The following is a 19340-nucleotide window of genomic DNA, read 5'->3' as shown; positions in this document are numbered from 1 at the left end:
TTTTTTGTTCTTCTGCAAACTCAAATTCAGAAGTAATTTTTGATTCAGAAATCAATCAATGATTACAACAAATTTGGAGAAAACATATGTATGTGAAATTATATTATTACGACTTTCTATTCAAAATTGCTACCAAAAGAGACTCAATGTTTTCAATGTTTTCAATTATATAAACCAACATGGTAGATGTGTAAATTAATGATTGCGTGGTTAATTGCTGTAGGTCTTTTTATATTGTTTTCTTTATTGAAGTGAGATGAGTCCATAGAAATGAAAAACAATTCTGCAAATGATTAAAAACTGACTGAATTAATCAAATAAAAAATAAAATGTAAACCTTGTAATGACTTGCCAAAACATATGAAATATTAAATGTCATATACATTTGAATACATCACTGAATGTTAAGCTATGTTTGTTTGTTTGTGTTCATACTAATATCTGAATTTCAACATGTCAACACAGGCTCGTTTTCAGAGGACTCACTGAAGCGAGAGAAGAAGATGGTCTCCAGCACCATTGAAACCACCACTGTGTCAAACGGTCAGTTCCGAGATTTGATTACTCTCATTTAATATACAAATTCAACAGCTGTCAGCATCTGAAAATAACCCTTCGACTCTGACAGGTGCTAAAGCTGCAGTGAAAGACAAAGCCACATACGCAGGTATGTAACTACTGCTACTGATAACATTCTTATACAGAGCATGCACTATTGTTACAGAGGCACATATTATCGTCAATAGAACATCTAGTGATGAGAAGAAAATATAGGCTGGTATTAATGATGAAAGTGTCTGTTTTGCTCAACATGCTTGATTAGGAAGAGGTCTGATATTTTTGGTAACCCACAGTAAGGACATTGAAAATAAATATTTATGCTGTTTTTTTTCACAACATATATATATGTTGTGACATATGTTGTGGTATATTGCTGCCAAGCCAAATAAACACACACACACACACACACACACACACATATATATATATATATATATATATGTGTGTGTGTGTGTATGTGTGTTTATTTGGCTTGGCAGCAATATACCTCATGTGTGTTACATGTGTCAGGATAAATATCATGGTTTATGGTGGCTTCGTTTACCGGTGGTTCTGTCATTTATACAGAGATTCGTAAGGAGGAATCTGAATCAACCAAACTAGGATTCTGTTCCTGTTGTACGTGGTGGATGTGGCTGCTGGGATTATTACTGGCGCTGCTCTTTATGCTGGGCCTTCTCTTCGGACTCATCGCTCTGGGTGAGACAATTTAGTGCATCATGAAAATGTATTGTAGTTAGTGTGCCAATAGTTAGTGTGTGTTAGTTAAAGTTACTGTTGTTATTTTGCTATATAGCCAACCTATTTTACATAATTATGTATATATAATAACATGATTAATTACATTGTTGTATAATAAATTACATTTACATTCAATATACTTTCTTGACAGATCATTAAAATCTTAAAAAAAAATAAAATTCATGTAACATTTCTGTGGGTAAAAAAGAAAGAAAGTCAAGCTCTTTAGTGAGCATTCAAGTGCATTAGTAAATGTACTAATTTGTAAAGGACTGTGCTGTACGATAGTATACGTGTGTGTGTGTGTGTGGTTGTAGCCCAGGAAGTGAAGGCCCTGAGGGCTCGTGTAGATGCTCTGGAAAGTGGAGCGGACCACGCAGCCTCGGCCCGCGTCAGCCGTTTATCGTCCTCCCTAAACATTGTGGACCCTCTGGACTCCTCATATGCTTCAGTAGCACGCTCTGAAAACACTAAAAACCTGGGGTCCGATCCATCACAGCCTGACCCTGTGGCCTTGCACAGGACTATAAAGCAACTCGTCCAGTCTGAACTCCAGTCGGACAGCGTCAGAGGTACTAAGAGTCGGATGGTTGTGTTTGTTTCCTATCAAGATGCCACTTTGGTTTTGGGCATTATTTGCAGAGCCAATTTAAAAGCAATTTTAAAAATCAATAATACACAGTGAAATAATACACACTGCCGTTTAATATATACATACCTTATTATATTTAAAACACTCTAAAGTAATGACTGAATAAAATACTAAACATTTAGATGCTTTACTCCACATTTCAACAATAGAATATGGATGTAAGAAAGCATTGAAGCTTTGTGATATCGGCAGAAGAATACTACATGATACACTTTAATATATGCATATTCATCACATACACCATATTCCAGCAAACTGTGGATTGTGGCAGGTTAATTCTGGACTTGTCATTTATTATTTAATTCACTCTTCTTCCATCTTTCTTTGTCATCCATGTAGCTACACTGGCGACTTCACTCAAAGGAGAGAGAGGAGAGCCTGGATCCAAGGGTGAGCACCTGGGGAGCATTCATACTTTTATAAACTACTTGACTACTACACATTCATGAGCCACACTATTTAAAAATAACAGCAATAAAAGGTTACACAAGTATAAGTATAGTATAGTGTAAGTGTAAGTATACTATAGTATAAAGTGTCTGCTAATACGTTTTCATTCTTTTTTTATTCTCAGGTGACCCTGGAGCTCCTGGGGTTAAAGGTAGATGAATGAACCCACACTTCACTTCACAACAGAATTTTTCATTTAAACAATTGATTTTAGTTACCTAAATGTTTACTTTAAGTGAAAACAAGCTGGTTTTGATTCAGTTAAAGTACATATTTGAATTAAAATAAAATAAATAGATGATTTTTGAATTATTTCACATCAATCCAAGCTTGAAAAACACATTTTACACCTCAAGCTTAGACCTTCTAGAGAACTTACTAGAGAATACTTATGCAAGCATAATCTTTCCATTTCTTCATTTTCTTTAAACTATCTGCAGACTTGATTGTGTCAATTTATCGTGGATTATGTATAATTTGTAAAACTGATAAAGGTAAAGGTAAAGGTAAAGGTAAAGGTGCACGTATTCGTCACTGTACAGTGTGGACTGTACAGCGAAATGTGTCCTCCGCATTTAACCCATCTGGTAGTGAATACACACACACGTGTTAGGGGCAGTGAGTACACACACACACCCAGAGCGGTGGGCAGCCAACTCCAGCGCCCGGGGAGCAGAGAGGGTAAAGGGCCTTGCTCAAGGGCCCAACAGTGGCAGCTTGCCGAGCCCGGGAATCGAACCCACAACCCTGTTATCGATATCCCGGCGCTCTAACCGCTGAGCCACCACTGCCCCAATAAATAATAAATAATGTATATTATTTATTATTTATTTATTAATAATAAATAATGAAAGGTCATTCAGTTATAATTGTATAATTAGACACAAGGGGTCAGCGCTATAATTGTGACTGATGTGTGTCTGCATTTCTTGTTTTTCAGGTGATGCAGGATTCCCTGGAGTTCCAGGTAATGTGTTTTGTAAACAGGTAAAATACCAAATAAAAAAACAGAGGTTTGTCTTGTCTTAATGCTTAATAAACATATTTCCACCAGGTCCTCCTGGTCCTCCCGGTCATGCAGGGCAAGAAGGCCCAAGAGGACCTAAAGGAAGTGCAGGTAAAGTTCAAGGAACACTGTTTTGCTATAATATATAAACATTCTGAAAGTTCTGAAATGTACTGTTCAGTTTGGCAGTCCCCATCCCAATGCATACATATTCCTTAAAAACACATTTCTATTTGACTGCTAATTTAGTCTACAACGGTTTATCCAAACCACAGTAGTAGTGGAGTAGTGGAATAGCAGTGCAGTTCAGTGTTGATGAAGACACAAATGTTTCAAACCAGGTGAGCCAGGACATGATGGTCCACCTGGACAGAGGGGCCGTGAAGGGCCAACAGGCCCCAGAGGGGAGCCAGGCCCTCCAGGAGCTGGAGAGAAAGGAGATAAAGGTGAGATCAGATGTTAGCCTTGATTCTACGATGCTGAGTTCTGCATGAACAAATGGATCTTCTACCATTTCATTTACTGAGGAACTAGGTAGGGTGGAAGCTCAAATGTTCCTGGCTGTGCTTTGAAAAAACATGACTTATCATCAGGGATGCCATATGGGAGGGGTTTCTAAGGGCCTGTGACTAACTGGGGCCCTAAAAATGTATCAGTTGAGTATTATGGCAGAATTGGTAAAAGTGCGGTTCTCAGTGTAGTATCTTTTAATGGGGCCCAAAATCCCTGGCAGCACCCTTGTTTAATACAGCAGAATATTTTCACTTCCTGTTTAGTCTTACTGTTGGGGATATGTGTCTTTATTTCTAGACAAGGGAAATGAGACAATGTTTATAGGTATCATTAAAAATGGCACAATAAGCTTATTGTGGGTAGAACAGATTAACTGGATTTAATACAGTGCAGTGTGTGAATAACATCCTTTGTACTCATAACTTTAATAGTCTTTGTAATATGGCACTACTGATCCTCCTATATCTATTCTAGTTCATTACACCTTATAAACAATACATAACATGACATTTTGTGTATGTTGGAAATAGTAGTGTAACAACCACCAAATTATTCAGATTTTATTCAGCGAGACAGTGTTTAAGAGTGTGAGAGAGTGAGATGATAGAGTTTTACCTCAGGCGTGTTTATATTGTGTTGTCTGAGTGACAGAAATGTCAAAATTATATTTTAATGAGAATATTTCTCAAAGGAGAGGATACATTTCATTTAGGTGGTTCTAAACAGACTTTATTTGGCTACATTTCTCAGCTGTGTGCTTCAGTTTCTTGTATAATAAGGTTAGGTTATGTAGCAAGCACCAGTATTTACCTCATTTAAAATAAACAGGGTTTTTTTAAAGCTAAAGACCAGTATTCCCAGTAGCTGAACTTCCAGAACAGACTTTCTTTTTATTGAGAGAGTTCATACCACCCATGACCAGTAGGTTCAGTGAGTTAGCTAGATAATTAGCATTGCTAATGCAGGGCTAGTTTAAGTGCTTCTATACTTGCATATTTCTTCATGCCATGAAAAGAACTGCTTTTTTGTGTTATTTAATAAATTGGGCTTAATTTAAAATGGCTATTGCTATGAGTATATATAACTGCATTACTCTTATTTGGTCTCATTAATGCAGCAAATTGTACAAATTAGTTAAAGTATTGTTCTTTTTTTTCTTGTTCTTCAGGGTCACCTGGAGATCCTGGGGCACTTGGACCTGTCGGACCACCAGGGCCCATGGGTCCCAGAGGTATGACTGTTATGTCTGATGTGTTTTTTGAAAGAGTGTGAAATCTTAGTGTATTTTAGTATGTTTATGTGACCTAAGTATGTTTTATTGAGTAGTGCAACCAAAATTCATTTGGTATCGCTTGGATGTTCCATTATAGATGCTTCATAGAGGTTATATATATATATATATATATACCAATAGTCATATCAAGCATTAGGGAGTTTTCCTGTCATAACATGTAATGTGTCACATCAGGTGAGGTGGGTTCCCCAGGAAGCGCAGGACTTCCAGGAGCTCCTGGTCCTCAGGGTTTCCGTGGAGATGCTGGAGACCCTGGTCCGAAAGGCAAGTTTGAACATGTATTGATAGTATACAGTATATACAGTGGGGAAAAAAGTATTTAGTCAGTCACCAATTGTGCAAGTTCTCCCACTTAAAAAGATGAGAGAGGCCTGTAATTGACATCATAGGTAGACCTCAACTATTAGAGACAAAATGAGAAAAATCATATTGTCTGATTTTTAAAGAATTTATTTGCAAATAATGGTGGAAAATAAGTATTTGGTCAATAACAAAAGTTCATCTCAATACTTTGTTATATATCCTTTGTTGGCAATGACAGATGTCAAACGTTTTCTGGAAGTCTTCACAAGGTTGGCACACACCGTTGCTGGTATGTTGGCCCATTCCTCCATACAGATCTCCTCTAGAGCAGTGATGTTTTGGGGCTGTCGGCGGGCAACACAGACTTTCAACTACTTCCAAAGGTTTTCTATGGGGTTGAGATCTGGAGACTGGCTAGGCCACTCCAGGACCTTGAAATGCTTCTTACCTTTGTTGCCCTGTCAGTGTGCTTGGGATCGTTGTCATGCTGAAGGACCCAGCCACATTTCATATTCAATGCCCTTGCTGATGGAAGGAGGTTTGCACTCAAAATCTCACAATACATGGCCCCATTCATTCTTTCATGTACACGGACCAGTCGTCCTAGTCCCTTTGCAGAGAAACAGTCCCAAAGCATGATGTTGCCACCCCCATGCTTCACAGTTGGTATGGTGTTCTTTGGATGCAACTCAGCATTCACTCTCCTCCGAGTTGTGTTTGTACCAAACAGTTCTACTTTGGTTTCATCTGACCATAAGACATTCTCCCAATACTCTTCCAGAACATCCAAATGCTCTCTAGCAAACTTCAGATGCGCCCGGATATGTACTGGCTTAAGCAGGGGAACACGTCTGCACTGCAAGATCTGAGTCCCTGGCGGCGTAGTGTGTTACTGACGCTAGCCTTTGTAACGTGGTCCCAGCTTTCTGCAGGTCATTCACTAGGTCCCCCCGTGTGGCTGAGATCTTGCGTGGAGCCCCTGATCGAGGGAGATTAGCAGTGGTCTTGTAGGTCTTCCTTTTTCTGATTATTGCTCCCACAGTAGATTTCTTCGCACCAAGCTGCTTGCCTATTGTATACCATAGTGGAGTTTGGAGTGTGACTGTTTGAGGTTGTGGGCAGGTGTCTTTTATACTGTTAAGTTACTTTTAAGTTCAAACAGGTGCCATTAATACAGGTAATGAGTGGAGGACAGAGAAGCCTCTTAAAGAAGAAGTTACAGGTCTGCGACAGCCAGAAATCTTGCTTGTTTGTAGGTGACCAAATACTTATTTTCTACCATTATTTGCAAATAAATTCTTTAAAAATCAGACAATGTGATTTTCTGATTTTTTTTTTCTCATTTTGTCTCTCATAGTTTAGGTCTACCTATGATGTCAATTACAGGCCTCTATCATTTTTTTAAGTGGGAGAACTTGTACAATTGGTGACTGACTAAATACTTTTTTTCCCACTGTAGTAGTCATTGAACAATAAGCCCCCTGTATATGCCAAAAATGACAAATTACTAACACTTTCACCCTTTTTACAGGAGAGAGAGGACCTGCAGGGCCTCCTGGCACTAAAGGTTAGAAAAGGTTTTTAAAGATTTACTAAAACAATGATGCATTCTCATTATTGTTAGTTATGTATCTCTGTTTCATTCCACACAAAAGGTGATCAAGGAGAAAAAGGACCTCGTGGTGCTACTGGTAAGTAATCTTACTTTTCAGTGGCATAAGAGAATATGGCATTGTATGTGATACTGTTACCTATGGAAACGAAAGTCAGACACATGTGGACATTGGTAGCAGTAGTCTTTAAGTTTGTACTGTGTTCTTCATCCAATTCTTTTGGAAGGAGTTGGGGATGAGGTCGGTGGTGATCATTCAACATTCTGACCTCACTAACACTCTTGTCACTAAATGCAATCAAATTTACAGCAGTGCTCCAAAATCTAGTAGAAATTCTTCTTTCCTGGACGGTAGAGACAGTTACTCCAGCAGAAGCAGGATAAACTCTTTTTAATACCCTTGATTTCGGAAGAAACAGTGAATGAGCAGGTGTTCCAATACTTTTGTCCATATAGTGTGTGTGAAGATTTTGACTTTAAGTTTATTGGTGTTAATTTGCTATGTTAGCTACATTAGACTTGTTACTGAACTTCTTTATTTGGCCCAAATATGCTGAATTGTACTTAGTGTGCTTCACTAGTCACAGTCCATCATCATTGTACTTGCAGGAGAACCAGGACAGCCAGGACCTGCAGGTCCACCGGGAGAGAAAGGACCTAAAGGATCAGCAGGTAAATCCTAAAATATTTGGAAAATGGAAAAAAACAAATAAAGCACAGTGTGGCTGTCTGTTATCTGATGTAACTGAGAACTGGCAGTTAGCATTCTCCTCCAAGCATGTTCAGCTGTCCAATGAAGTCAGCATCTGGCTTCATGTGCCCTGGAGAAAGCAAATGCTAGTGCTTCTTCACAGCACTGGTGGCATTGTGTAATAAGGGAGTCCTAGCTGTTAAGTAGGAACTGGAAACAACTAAATTAAGGAGAATTGGGAAAAATAGTCTTGAATTACACTTTGAATACAATGTTTATCTTGATTGATCGATTTCATGCATTTTTCCAATTGTACAGGTTCTCCCGGGCCAGATGGTGAAAAGGGAACTCGAGGTATGTTTAAAAGAGAGAAACGTCTTCCACCATATTTATTTTTTATTGTAGCTGGTGATGCAATTTTCAAAAAATATGTTTCTCTTCCTTTTGTTGTAAACAATTTTAAGGTGATCAGGGACCAGCTGGATTGCCAGGTCCACGTGGCCCAGCTGGATCACCAGGAGATGCAGGAACACCAGGTAGGGTAGTTATATTGGTCTGGCCAATTTAAATGGACTTAAATGGACTGCACCCATTAATTTTGAGCAAATTTCAGCAAAGTAATTATTGGATTGCAATTCTACTCACATTACTCTGTTTACCTGGGCTCTTCTCAGGGACTCCAGGGCTCCAAGGACCACCAGGTAGGCTTTATTTTACTTATTTTACTCATTATTTTACTTTAAACAATGAGGTTATACTAATGGGGGTCCATGGGGTTATACTAAGAAATCTAAGAGGAAAATCTAAAGCTTGACTCTTGTTTGTAGGTTTGCCAGGAACACCAGGACAGCCAGGCGCTAAAGGTAACATGCCTGAACACTCCATGAACGTCTTTTGTTAAAATGCCCAAAAATTATTATGGGCTACTTAGACCAGTATGATTTAGTAAATATACACATATAGCAAATAACATACACTATTTGCCTAAATGTTTGTGGACACCCCTTTAAATAACATATTCAGCTACTTTAAGATGCACCCATTGCTGACACAGATGTTCAAAGGCACAGACACAGCTTGTCTAGCCCCTGTAGAGAAGTACTGCCATTAGAATAGGACTATGTGGAGCAGATAAAAATAACTATTGGCTCCATGCCAATACCAGGCATGGGCTAGAGGGGCATAAAGCCTTGTATTGAGCTGTGGAGCGTTGGAACAGCTCTCTGTTCTCTGAAATGATGGTGCTCCATCCAGTACTTTGAGGATGAGGTGGAGTGGTGATCATCCAACATCCTGACCTCACCAATGTTCTTGTTGCTGAATGCAATCAAATCCACACAACAATCTACAAAATCTCGTAGAAAGCCTTCTCTGGACAGCAGGACCCCAGAAAAAGCTGGATAAACTGTTTTTTTGTTTGAATTGTATTTGATTTCAAAATAAAACAATTAATTAGCAAGTGTCCCAATACTTTTATTTACATAGGGTATCATTCATAAGGCTACATATGTCCTTAATGACAACTGACATAAACCTACAAAAAGACATGTGCAAGGGCTTATTGCAGCTATTGACATGAAGTGACATCAAAATTGACAAATGCAGCTTTATGGCAATCTGATGGTAGTTGTAAGAAGTGATTTAAGAGGTTTATGTCAGTTGTCATGACAGGTGTATGTAGGTAGCCTTAATATGCAGCCTCTCAGTGAAGTGTTACCTATATGACATATGACATTTATTGTTCTCATTCAGGTGAACCCGGTGAACCCGGAAGAGTTATCACTGCAGGTGAGAAGGTTCCAGCTTTGATTCTGAACTTCTGACAAATCAACTTTAGCATTTTTGACTGAACTGTTACTATGGGATTGCTACCCCAATGATGGGCCAATGGTGTATTGTATGATCATTATTATATCTCTTGCCTCTCTCTTTCCCTCGACAGGCTCTGCTTCCAACACTGTGGCCATTCCTGGGCCACCTGGACCTGCTGGACCTCCAGGCCCTGCCGGACCACCAGGACTGTCTGGTAGGGGTCATGATGACCATGTTGCTAACTGAAATGTGCGCAGTTGTAGCATAGTCCACTTTGTGTGATCAAATTGTATATAACGATAAGCAGTGTTAACGATGCAAAATGATAAATTAACATGCTCGTATTATTAAGAGTCATTTCTCTCCTCACAGGTCCTATTGGCCCTGCAGGTCTTCCTGGGCCAACAGGTAAAACAATGACTAATCCAATCCAATAAAGCCTGGCTTAACACTACAAAAATGCAGTTTTAAAAATTCATTTGCAAGTAAAAGAAATGTACATTTAAGCAATACATCTAATTTTTTTAATAATTTCTTATATATTCAATGTTTCATATTACAACATAAGCTATCAAAGCTAATTGTTGACAAAATTGGAATCTGGCAGTTCTTTGCATTGTTTGCAGGATTGCACCTGATTTTTTAATGTCCTTTCATCAAGAAACATTTTCAGAAATGAGCAGGTGTCCCAATACATTTGTCCATATTTTTGCATTGTGTCACATTGTGTTCAGTATATTGTATTAACATGCAAGCTGTTTTCACAGGGCCAAAGGGTGACAGGGGTGACAAGGGAGATTATGGAGAGCCTGGTGTCTCTATCAAAACATATGAAACAGTCAAGTCTGAGAGTATGTCCTTACTTTTCTAATACCATGGCTAGCTCAGATTAGACTGACTGATTAGATTGTCTATTTTAGTATTTATTATTTGTGGACATTTTGTACTTGGCAAATATAAAATAAATACAGTACAGTAGCTGTTGCTTAGAATGATGCTAGGCTAAAACACTAGATATTGTCATTTTAATGTGACATTAGCCTGTTTTGAACAGAGCAAACTGTTGCTGGTCCCCCTGGTCCCCCTGGACCACCTGGACCCCCCGGACCTCCTGGAGAACAAGGGAAACCTGGTAAATATTTAAATAAGTAGTATTTCTCTGTAGCTGATCATGTGACTAGTATTATAGCTTACTATTACTTTAACAAAGACTAGCTCAGACGCCTTGCAATTTCATTTGGTTTGGCAGGTGAAGGGAAGCAAGGCCCACCGGGACCTCCTGGAGAGCCAGGTAAGTAAGCAGCAGCATGATTTAGCATTAGCTTCTAGCAGTAGCATTACAATTGGTGGGAACTATGTAATATCCCTACTACTTATAAAAAATACTGCAGAGTGTTTTTAAAATTCAGTTTCTTACCATTCTGCTATCTTTTTGCTACCCAGGCGTTGGTACGCCTGGTCCACCTGGTCAGAAAGGTGAACCAGGAAGCTTTGTGCCCAACTCAGGTAGGATGTTCTTATGATATAAATGACATTAGGCCTAATTTGCTCAGAACTGAATATTCAGATTATGTTTTTTGTTGTTTTTAATCCTTCAACAGAAACTTTCTTTGCAGGGCCACCTGGACCCCCCGGACCTCCTGGACCTCAAGGTTGAATATATCTTGTTGAATATATCTTGAATATTATCTCTGAATATATTTTCTTTTTACTCATAATCATGACAGTATAATTCTAAATACAGTTTACTGTTAATACAGTAATTCTAGCAAATTATAGTCAATTAGTCAATTACCATGTAAAATGTTGATTAGTTTTGGCAAATTGTCAGACAGCTATTAATAAATCATACTGAATAAGGAAACTTTAATACTTATTGTTTTTTTTTTTCACTTTTCTCAAGGATTCCCAGGTAAGTCCTTTCTTCTTATTTAATAATAATATATGAATATATAATATTTTATAAAATATATAATATATGAAGTGTCTTTTAACTGTTTTATTAGCTGTTCCTTTATTGTCAGTTAGTAATTTATCTTGTGTTTTCTGATATTTTTCTTATTGCTGTAGGAGAACCAGGGCATCCTGGATTACCAGGAGAACCTGGAGTTGGTAGGAAATCTACAATGACCTCTTTCTTTCTCTTTTGTCTGCTTTTAAAACAGTGTTTAAAAATCCACAATAATGCTGATATATTATTTATGTCCTGTTCTCTTTAAACTGAATCCCCAGGTCCAAGAGGAAGTCCAGGTCCAGAGGGTCCACCAGGCCCACAAGGACCTCTGGGACCACCAGGCCCTGAGGGGTCACCAGGTCCAAAAGGTATGACAAGAGTCATATCAATTATAATATGTTATTAATCATATGTCCACAGATATGTAGAACTACAGGTTACAGTCTCTTAACATAATAACTAATGATTATGTTATTATATTCAAGTACTTTCAGAGACACAAGTATTATAAATATACCAGAGTGCTTTAGGTGTTTAATTCAACGTTTTAGTTATTAAATTTCAGAATTAATGCTATAATTAATGTACTGTAAACAAATCTTGACATTAGTCAGCATTTCAAATACAAGACTTTCTCTATTTTAATTTTACTATTGATGTTATACAGCTTTTTCAGTCCTTTTAGAATCGCTTGCAGCTGGTTCATCATTCATGACATCTAATATTACTACAAATTCTACAGCTTTCTAGTAATTGTTTGAAATCTGTACTTCTTGAGTATAACCATTTTAACCTTTTGTTATGTCTTGATTGTCTTGAATGTCTTGATTGAAATTATTTTACAGTAATTACAAATGTTTGTAATTTTCAGTGGTGAAAAAATTTTAGTTATGGATTTTATGACTTGTTGTAGGTGATGCTGGTGTACCAGGGGCTCCCGGCATCCCAGGATATTCTTATGGTATGCAGGAATGACTTTTTATAGGCTTAATAGGCTTAATTTCTTCACCTGTATGTCACATCATAAACAGTATGTTCCTCTCTGTGTTTCTCCTCTCAGGTGGAGGCAGAAGTGCACCTGGACCACCAGGTCCGCCTGGGCCTCCAGGACCTCCAGGAGCTTCGGGTGATGGCTCCAGCTCACCAGATACGTCTCAGCAGATTTCGGACCTTCTCAGAAGTGAGTATTTTCAGAGTTTTAACAATTGTTTTAGAATAAGACAAATGTAAATCAATAATTTGGCCCAAAATCCAAAATCTCAATTTTTTAACCCCTTAAAAAGCCTGTGGACTGCTGGTGGGCCAAAGGTGTTATTTCAAACTTCTGTTACCTGAGAAGAGCCCCTGTGTATAATAAGCCTTGGAGTATTAAGGGGTTACATTGAACTAAACTGTCTATTTTTGGAACTGTGCCTTCAAGGCACATGTATATGATCTCTGATTTGATTGGTGGTTGAGAGTTGTTTTTGTAACATCCCAAAAACAGTGAATTCACAGAGACAGGGAATTCACTTTAACTCAGCAGAACTAAACAGTATGACAAACTGATGTTTGTCTGGTTTGTTTCTGAAGATGATGGTATTAGGCAATACTTGGCTGGTCCTCCTGGACCTCCTGGACCACCCGGAAGTATCTCTGATGCTGACTTGGCTGAACGTGTTATCAATTACATCCAAAGTGAGTCGTCTGAGTTATATCTCTGAGTTCTTAAATCAAACGCATGTTCAGAACAGCTACACCAGTATTATTGTGCATGCTTCTAATGTGACAAAGTACTGCATAGATTTTCAGGAGAACTCGTTTCTCAGTGGGATCAACTTAAATTGATAAATTAATCCAGTACACAGTCAAAAAAAACTGCTCTATACTGTACCTTAGGGGAGGAGGTGAGGCGATATCTAGTTGGACCACCAGGACCACCTGGAGCTCCAGGTATACCAGGAGGTTATGGATTTAACACTCAGGAAGTGGCTGGAAGAGTCCTCAATCTAATGAACGGTACACTCTGATGTTGAAATTCAGTCTGAAGTGATAATTGAGTACTGCAGTGTTGTCAGTGAATTGCACATGCATCATTCAGTCCAAAGACAGAGAAGACTTTGCTATTCTGTGTTTTCAGAGCAGGGAATCCTTAGGCAAACTGGACCCCCAGGCCCACCTGGCCCTCCTGGACTTCCTGGACCATCTTATGGTGATCTCTCTCTTCTTCTGCAAAGTAAGAACCTTTAATATTTTATTATGATAAATATATCATTTTCACAATGCTTTATATCTTACACCAGAGACGTTTACGAGCCTGCAATAAATGCTGTAGATGCCGAGGATTTGCTGTTAAATTACATTTTTACAAATGTAGCAAATACCCTCCTTTCATATTTCACATGATATCAGATTTTGGAACATTAACCATTAGCTATGGAAGTTAATAAAATTCTGGTGAACTCAGAGTGGCATAGTGGTCTAATATGCTACTACTATGCCCCGGGGGTTGCAAGTTCGAATCCCAGTGGCCAGAGCATTTAGCTATGCTCTCTCCGGTGGGTAGATGGTTCTCTCTCCCCTTATCAATCTTAAGTGATGTTGGCCAGCACAGGCATCTGTTAGCTGGTGGGGTGCAGCTGGGGACCCGGTGCTTTCCTCAGAGCGTGTACCAAGCGATGCAGCGATGTTACTGAATAAAAACTCTGCAGCAGCAGGATTGGCCACAGTAGTCTAGTCATTCCTGCTGTTGTCAGTGTCCTGACCCACAACATAGATCTCTACCAAATTCTTAAGAATGCGTTTGTTTTTAGCAATGAATGAAAATGATTGCATTCTGACAATTTTTCTTCTCCCTAAAGATTCAGAGTATAGAGGCCTTCTGGGACCAGCAGGACCCCCTGGCCCACCTGGCTCTCCTGGCATGCCAGGACTTCCTGGACCCCCAGGCCCAGTTCCTTATACTGGCACATTCGGTCTGGAAGACATTCGGACATACATGGAGAGTAAGCACCACTAGAATTGGTTGGGTTTTCTCACACATTCAGTATTAAGTGTATTAGGCTAATATAATGGAACTGCTACTTCATACCTGATAGGTCATTTTGTCAGGCTTAGACACAACACAGGTGTGCAAGTACTCTCTTCAGCCCAGCTGTAACCCAGAGACACACTTTGTTAGTCACTTTCAGTTCTGCTGAGATACTTTAGTGGTTTTAAATATTGTCCTGTTTCTGTAGATACTGGTTTTAAAGGACCACCAGGACCTCCTGGACCACCAGGGCCTCAGGGACCTCCTGGGATTGCAAGAGGGCTGGTGTCCTATGCTGAGAATGCACAGCAAGAGGCCCTCCATGCTGAACTACAGCAGTATCTTAAGAGTGAGTTTGTACCTGCACAAAAAAGTGAGGGCTGCACGATGTTGGAAAATAAATGCACTCTCACATATTATATAAATTTATATACATATGTTATTATATACATTATCTATATAATATATATAAAAGCAAAATCTGCAGAGTTTCATACCCCAAGTGTCATATATTAAATTTATAAACCTATAAATAAATGTTAAGCTTGTCCATAATGCTGATAGAGATGGATGCAGTCCCAGTTTCTACATTAAGTATAGTAAATATTTTTGTATCAACATCAGCACTGGTAAATGTGTAAATGTGTAAAAAAAACAAACTGAAAAATATTTGATATCTCTATCTTAGTGAAAAGTGCGCCTTGGACGGCTCAAAACGCAGGCATTTACTAAGTCTTTTAATTAATCATGGGTGTGATTTGGGCATAACGTGCAGTAAACCAATCAGCATGTCACTTTCTATTCCCTTTATGAGCCAGTTGTGGTCAGACCTGTGGCGCCTGTGTTGATGGACTTCTGCCTAGGTTGTTTTTAGTCAGTAGCACATCTGTGTTATCTCATGTTATCTTAAAGGTGAGCCTTTGGACTACCCCAGTATCGCAGCACAAGTGGTGAACTACATCAAATGTAAGTTGAAAAATGTTCTTCATAAAACATCAGCGAACTGATCTTGAAGCCAAGGCACACTGGGCCAGATTCGTAAAAATTGGAGACAGCCATGCAGCCATGCAGTGTGTGCAGCACAGTGATGAAGTCCTATTCATAAAGCTACAGTGGACATACTCAGCATGCTGCTGTCTCTAAGTGCTGTGATATTTTTACATGTGACCTCAGTAACAACCAATAAAAAGCCACATACTAATAACTGAATCCACATTAAGAAGCAACACTCTTGTGCTACAAAGGAAAAATAGTGTTACAAAGCATGAAGACTGTAAAAAATGGCAGTTATCTTTGTTTATGGATGAGTAAACACCAGGCTATTTGCTACATACATCTGGTCGTATGTTTATAAATTTGGCCCACTATCGATTCTTATCCCCCACACTATTTATGTACTTTTTTCAGCTCATGGTTTGATGTTGAGGGATGTGGCTGATGAAGGGGTCCACCGTTACCAAGGGCCACCTGGACCTCCAGGACCACCTGGACCTCCTGGAGCACATGCATTCAGACCCTACAGCAACATGACTGAGATCATGAACTTGATCAGAGGTAGAGGCTAACTGACATAGTCACCAATAACAACACATTAAGCACAAAATTTGCTTGTATAAGCACTTGAGCACTGCTTTGTTACTGCAGTAGCGCTCAATACATCGTTGAAGGTGTCATAGAATTCATTTACTGAGTTTTTCAAGTGCAGTAAGCAATGTTACACGCTTATTTACAACTCTGTTACACCCTGATTTTTCTTTTATATAGAGCTTATGAAAGAAAACCTGATAAGGTCCTCTATTGGCTGGGTTACGGCAATGAAATGAAGCCCGGCTTGACTGACACTTTAGCAAAACCACTGTAATTATACACAAGTCTAACTCGATTAACTTTTAGCCTTGCCCCCACTCGTTTCTCAAGGCCTCAAGTCTTGCTGGTAAAAAAACAAAAGGAAGAAAAGAAAAGAAACCAGTGCTTGTACTTCGTACTGGGTGTTTAGCTCCAGTTTGGATCAACTGAGGTAATCCGGTTTGTTTTTTGAGGGAGCGGACGATGGAAAGAAGAGATGGTACAAGGCTAGTGTAATATTTTAGGCTAGCGAAGATCCCCAGTTCTCCCCTGGCTTTTGCGTCGATATATGCCGAGTTTGAGCTCCTCTTCTGTGGACACTGGCACAGGACAAGCCATGATCACGAGGCCTGGTTCGCTAGCAGAGTCTGGAGGAGATGTGAGCTTGACTAGGCTTTCGTGAGTGGGCTGGGGCTTGGTTGCATGAATGTACCGAGACATAACAATATTAGGGTTGAAATTTTGGCCCATTTTACAGCTCAACAGTTTTCTGTTCAGTTTCTGAGTTCTTTTGAATGCAGAGTCGACAGGGTTTAAGGTTTACGGTTTGTCCATGTTCTTCCATGTACTTAACTCACAATATGTTGATTGTCATGACTAGACTGTTGAGTAGGCCCTTGCCTGTTTTTCCTCTGCGTTACTCACTCCTTTTACCACCATGGCTCCGTAATAAGTTGCTAGGCAGCGGTGCAGTAAGTCAGTGCTGGCTATTGCAGTTTTTCTACAACCTAAATTATGCACTTTTATTTCTCTCCATAAAGACCATGGCATTGTCGGACCCCCGGGTCGACCTGGACAGAAAGGAGAGATGGGATATCCTGGTCCCAAAGGACCAAAAGGTATGTGACGAAACCTTGGGACAGTTTGATTTGATAATGATTCTTTAGGAAACACTTGAATAAATCATGCAATGTCAGATTTGATCCTGATTCAGATTGAAAACTCAGTTCAGTTCAATTCCAGTGCAGATACTGGCATAATCAATCCTCACCTCACAGTATTCACCATCCAAATGCTGCTTTAAGGTACATTACTGTTCTGTTTTGCTGTTGAATATGTACCACTTATATTCCTGTATCTCTGCCACTGCGTAATTGCTCACATTTAGGTCCTAGAGGAGAGCAAGGTGTCCCTGGTCTACCAGGGCTTCCTGGCAATGTTGGACCTCAAGGACAAAAAGGAGAAAAAGGTATTAACACCATAATGGCTATGAAAGAGGATACTATCATTAAAAGAACAGTACTTAACTGATCCTCTGGTCGTAGGTGATGCCGCCTACATGAGCCTCAAAAGAAAGAGAAGAAGCAGGGGTGTTCAGAGTGACTAAATCACTGGAAGAAGAGAGGAACTCATGGTGCTGCTGGCAATACCGGCAAAACTGTTTTTCATTCGCTACTGTTTTGCTGAAATTAGTGTACAATCTCCTTAATGTGAACAACGGTGACATTCGCTCCATTAGCTGTTAACTACTAGAAGTTAAATCGTCTTAGATGGTCTCTCGTACAAGAACACAACCTAACAGCATACAAACGTTTTAACTGTTCTTTGTCATTTTTTTGAATTGAGTAAACGCTGCATTGCTCACTCGAATCAATTATCAGGTTGCTTGTGCCAGTGGATAGTGAAGCAGTGAGAGGTCGTGTTCTAGCACTTCTAGTCCTGTGTTTTAGCTCAGCATTAAGCTAAAGTAGCTACTGTTTCCTGAAGTAGGTGGTTTAGTGTACTTTCCTTGCATGGTTACAGTTTGGGATTTAGTCTGTATGGTGAAATGAATTATGTTTTGTACCTGTTTGTTCTGTATTTTGTACTTTTTTAATCAATGTATGTTTTAATTAATCAATCGTGCATTTTTTCTTTCTTTAAGGACATTATTAAACCCATCTTTAAACCATTGATGCAATTTCTGTCAGCACTGTGTAGGTACATTTGTGTGTTTGAAAAATAAAGGCTTTATTTTTTTCTTATTTTCTACCTGTGAAAATCTTGAAACCCGACAAGTCTGATTGATGTGGTCTGTTAACACAACTAGGGATGCACCAGTGTGGGAACTACAATAGCGGGAATAACCACCCTTGGCTCTGATGACACTAGCGAGACATCGTGGACAGTATGGACTGTATTACATGATGGAAGTTGTTTATTAGAGGTTAGCTGCTCCACAGTGACACGTCGATTCCTCTGAACCACTCGTCTGCGTTGTCGTTCCCCTTTGGCATCAGTGGCTCGTATGGAACCACTGTTACGCAGTTGGGAGGCACTCAATGTGCATGAAGTTCATTCTCTGAACACCTTCACTACAGCGACCATAGAACATCCCACGAAGTTAGCAGTTTCTGAGATGCTACCTTGTGTGTAATTCGAGCTTTGGCGTACCAAGACATTTTACTAGAGCAAATCTTTACCTGTAACAGGTGTCTTTATCTTGTCCTTGTGTTTTTCCCTTTATGGTCTCTATCTTCATTCTGCCACATCAGCACATGGCTCTGTTTGTATTTTGCCTTGCCTCCTCCCTAGTCTCCGCCTTTGCCCCGCCCTGTCATTTAGTCTCCCAGGTGTTCTCCATTGTAGCCCCGCCCCTTTGTTAACTCTTCTCAGGTGTTCCTGGTTTGTTTCGGTGTATAGGTAGTACATTGTTTCTGGAGGTTCTTGTCTTCTGTGGTTCTCACTGTCTTCACCTACCGTCTCCGGTTAATTTAGCAACTCTTACTTGTTTTGGTTTAGTTTAGTCTGTTTTCTTTGGCTGTTTCCTGCTTTTGTTTTGTGTTTGTCCATCTTTATTAAAATGATCCTGCACTGTCCTCCTCGTCCCTGCCTGCCTCCCTAACGTGCCATTACCTCAGAATTGGAAAACTGTATCCATCCTGGAAATGTGTACAATGAAGACAAGACTGCGTCG

The 19340-nt window shown here is 39.5% G+C and overlaps 1 protein-coding gene across 1 annotated transcript in view; it reads left to right on the top strand.

Moving 5' to 3' along the window:
• The window catches only part of col17a1a (collagen, type XVII, alpha 1a), a 33201-nt gene extending 15430 nt beyond the window's left edge, over positions 1 to 17771 (top strand). Inside the window, exons 16-55 of the mRNA XM_072656904.1 lie at positions 466 to 543; positions 629 to 667; positions 1129 to 1260; positions 1620 to 1874; positions 2294 to 2344; positions 2529 to 2555; positions 3345 to 3371; positions 3459 to 3521; positions 3752 to 3856; positions 5092 to 5154; positions 5392 to 5481; positions 7052 to 7087; positions 7176 to 7211; positions 7742 to 7804; positions 8142 to 8177; positions 8288 to 8359; positions 8498 to 8524; positions 8651 to 8686; positions 9576 to 9611; positions 9766 to 9849; positions 10008 to 10043; positions 10403 to 10486; positions 10690 to 10767; positions 10885 to 10926; positions 11079 to 11141; positions 11237 to 11287; positions 11706 to 11747; positions 11877 to 11957; positions 12503 to 12550; positions 12650 to 12769; positions 13162 to 13266; positions 13468 to 13587; positions 13709 to 13804; positions 14430 to 14573; positions 14808 to 14948; positions 15512 to 15565; positions 16007 to 16153; positions 17206 to 17283; positions 17553 to 17633; positions 17710 to 17771. Coding sequence (XP_072513005.1) covers positions 466 to 543; positions 629 to 667; positions 1129 to 1260; positions 1620 to 1874; positions 2294 to 2344; positions 2529 to 2555; positions 3345 to 3371; positions 3459 to 3521; positions 3752 to 3856; positions 5092 to 5154; positions 5392 to 5481; positions 7052 to 7087; positions 7176 to 7211; positions 7742 to 7804; positions 8142 to 8177; positions 8288 to 8359; positions 8498 to 8524; positions 8651 to 8686; positions 9576 to 9611; positions 9766 to 9849; positions 10008 to 10043; positions 10403 to 10486; positions 10690 to 10767; positions 10885 to 10926; positions 11079 to 11141; positions 11237 to 11287; positions 11706 to 11747; positions 11877 to 11957; positions 12503 to 12550; positions 12650 to 12769; positions 13162 to 13266; positions 13468 to 13587; positions 13709 to 13804; positions 14430 to 14573; positions 14808 to 14948; positions 15512 to 15565; positions 16007 to 16153; positions 17206 to 17283; positions 17553 to 17633; positions 17710 to 17771 — 3029 coding nt within the window. The remainder of the gene's footprint in view (positions 1 to 465; positions 544 to 628; positions 668 to 1128; positions 1261 to 1619; positions 1875 to 2293; positions 2345 to 2528; positions 2556 to 3344; positions 3372 to 3458; positions 3522 to 3751; positions 3857 to 5091; positions 5155 to 5391; positions 5482 to 7051; positions 7088 to 7175; positions 7212 to 7741; positions 7805 to 8141; positions 8178 to 8287; positions 8360 to 8497; positions 8525 to 8650; positions 8687 to 9575; positions 9612 to 9765; positions 9850 to 10007; positions 10044 to 10402; positions 10487 to 10689; positions 10768 to 10884; positions 10927 to 11078; positions 11142 to 11236; positions 11288 to 11705; positions 11748 to 11876; positions 11958 to 12502; positions 12551 to 12649; positions 12770 to 13161; positions 13267 to 13467; positions 13588 to 13708; positions 13805 to 14429; positions 14574 to 14807; positions 14949 to 15511; positions 15566 to 16006; positions 16154 to 17205; positions 17284 to 17552; positions 17634 to 17709) is intronic.
• The last annotated feature ends 1569 nt before the right edge of the window (positions 17772 to 19340 follow it).

This window comes from Salminus brasiliensis, chromosome 15 (assembly GCF_030463535.1).
Source record: "Salminus brasiliensis chromosome 15, fSalBra1.hap2, whole genome shotgun sequence".
Taxonomy (NCBI): domain Eukaryota; kingdom Metazoa; phylum Chordata; class Actinopteri; order Characiformes; family Bryconidae; genus Salminus; species Salminus brasiliensis.
The sequence above is the reverse complement of the archived record's forward strand: the minus strand, read 5'-3'. Positions and strand labels throughout refer to the sequence as shown.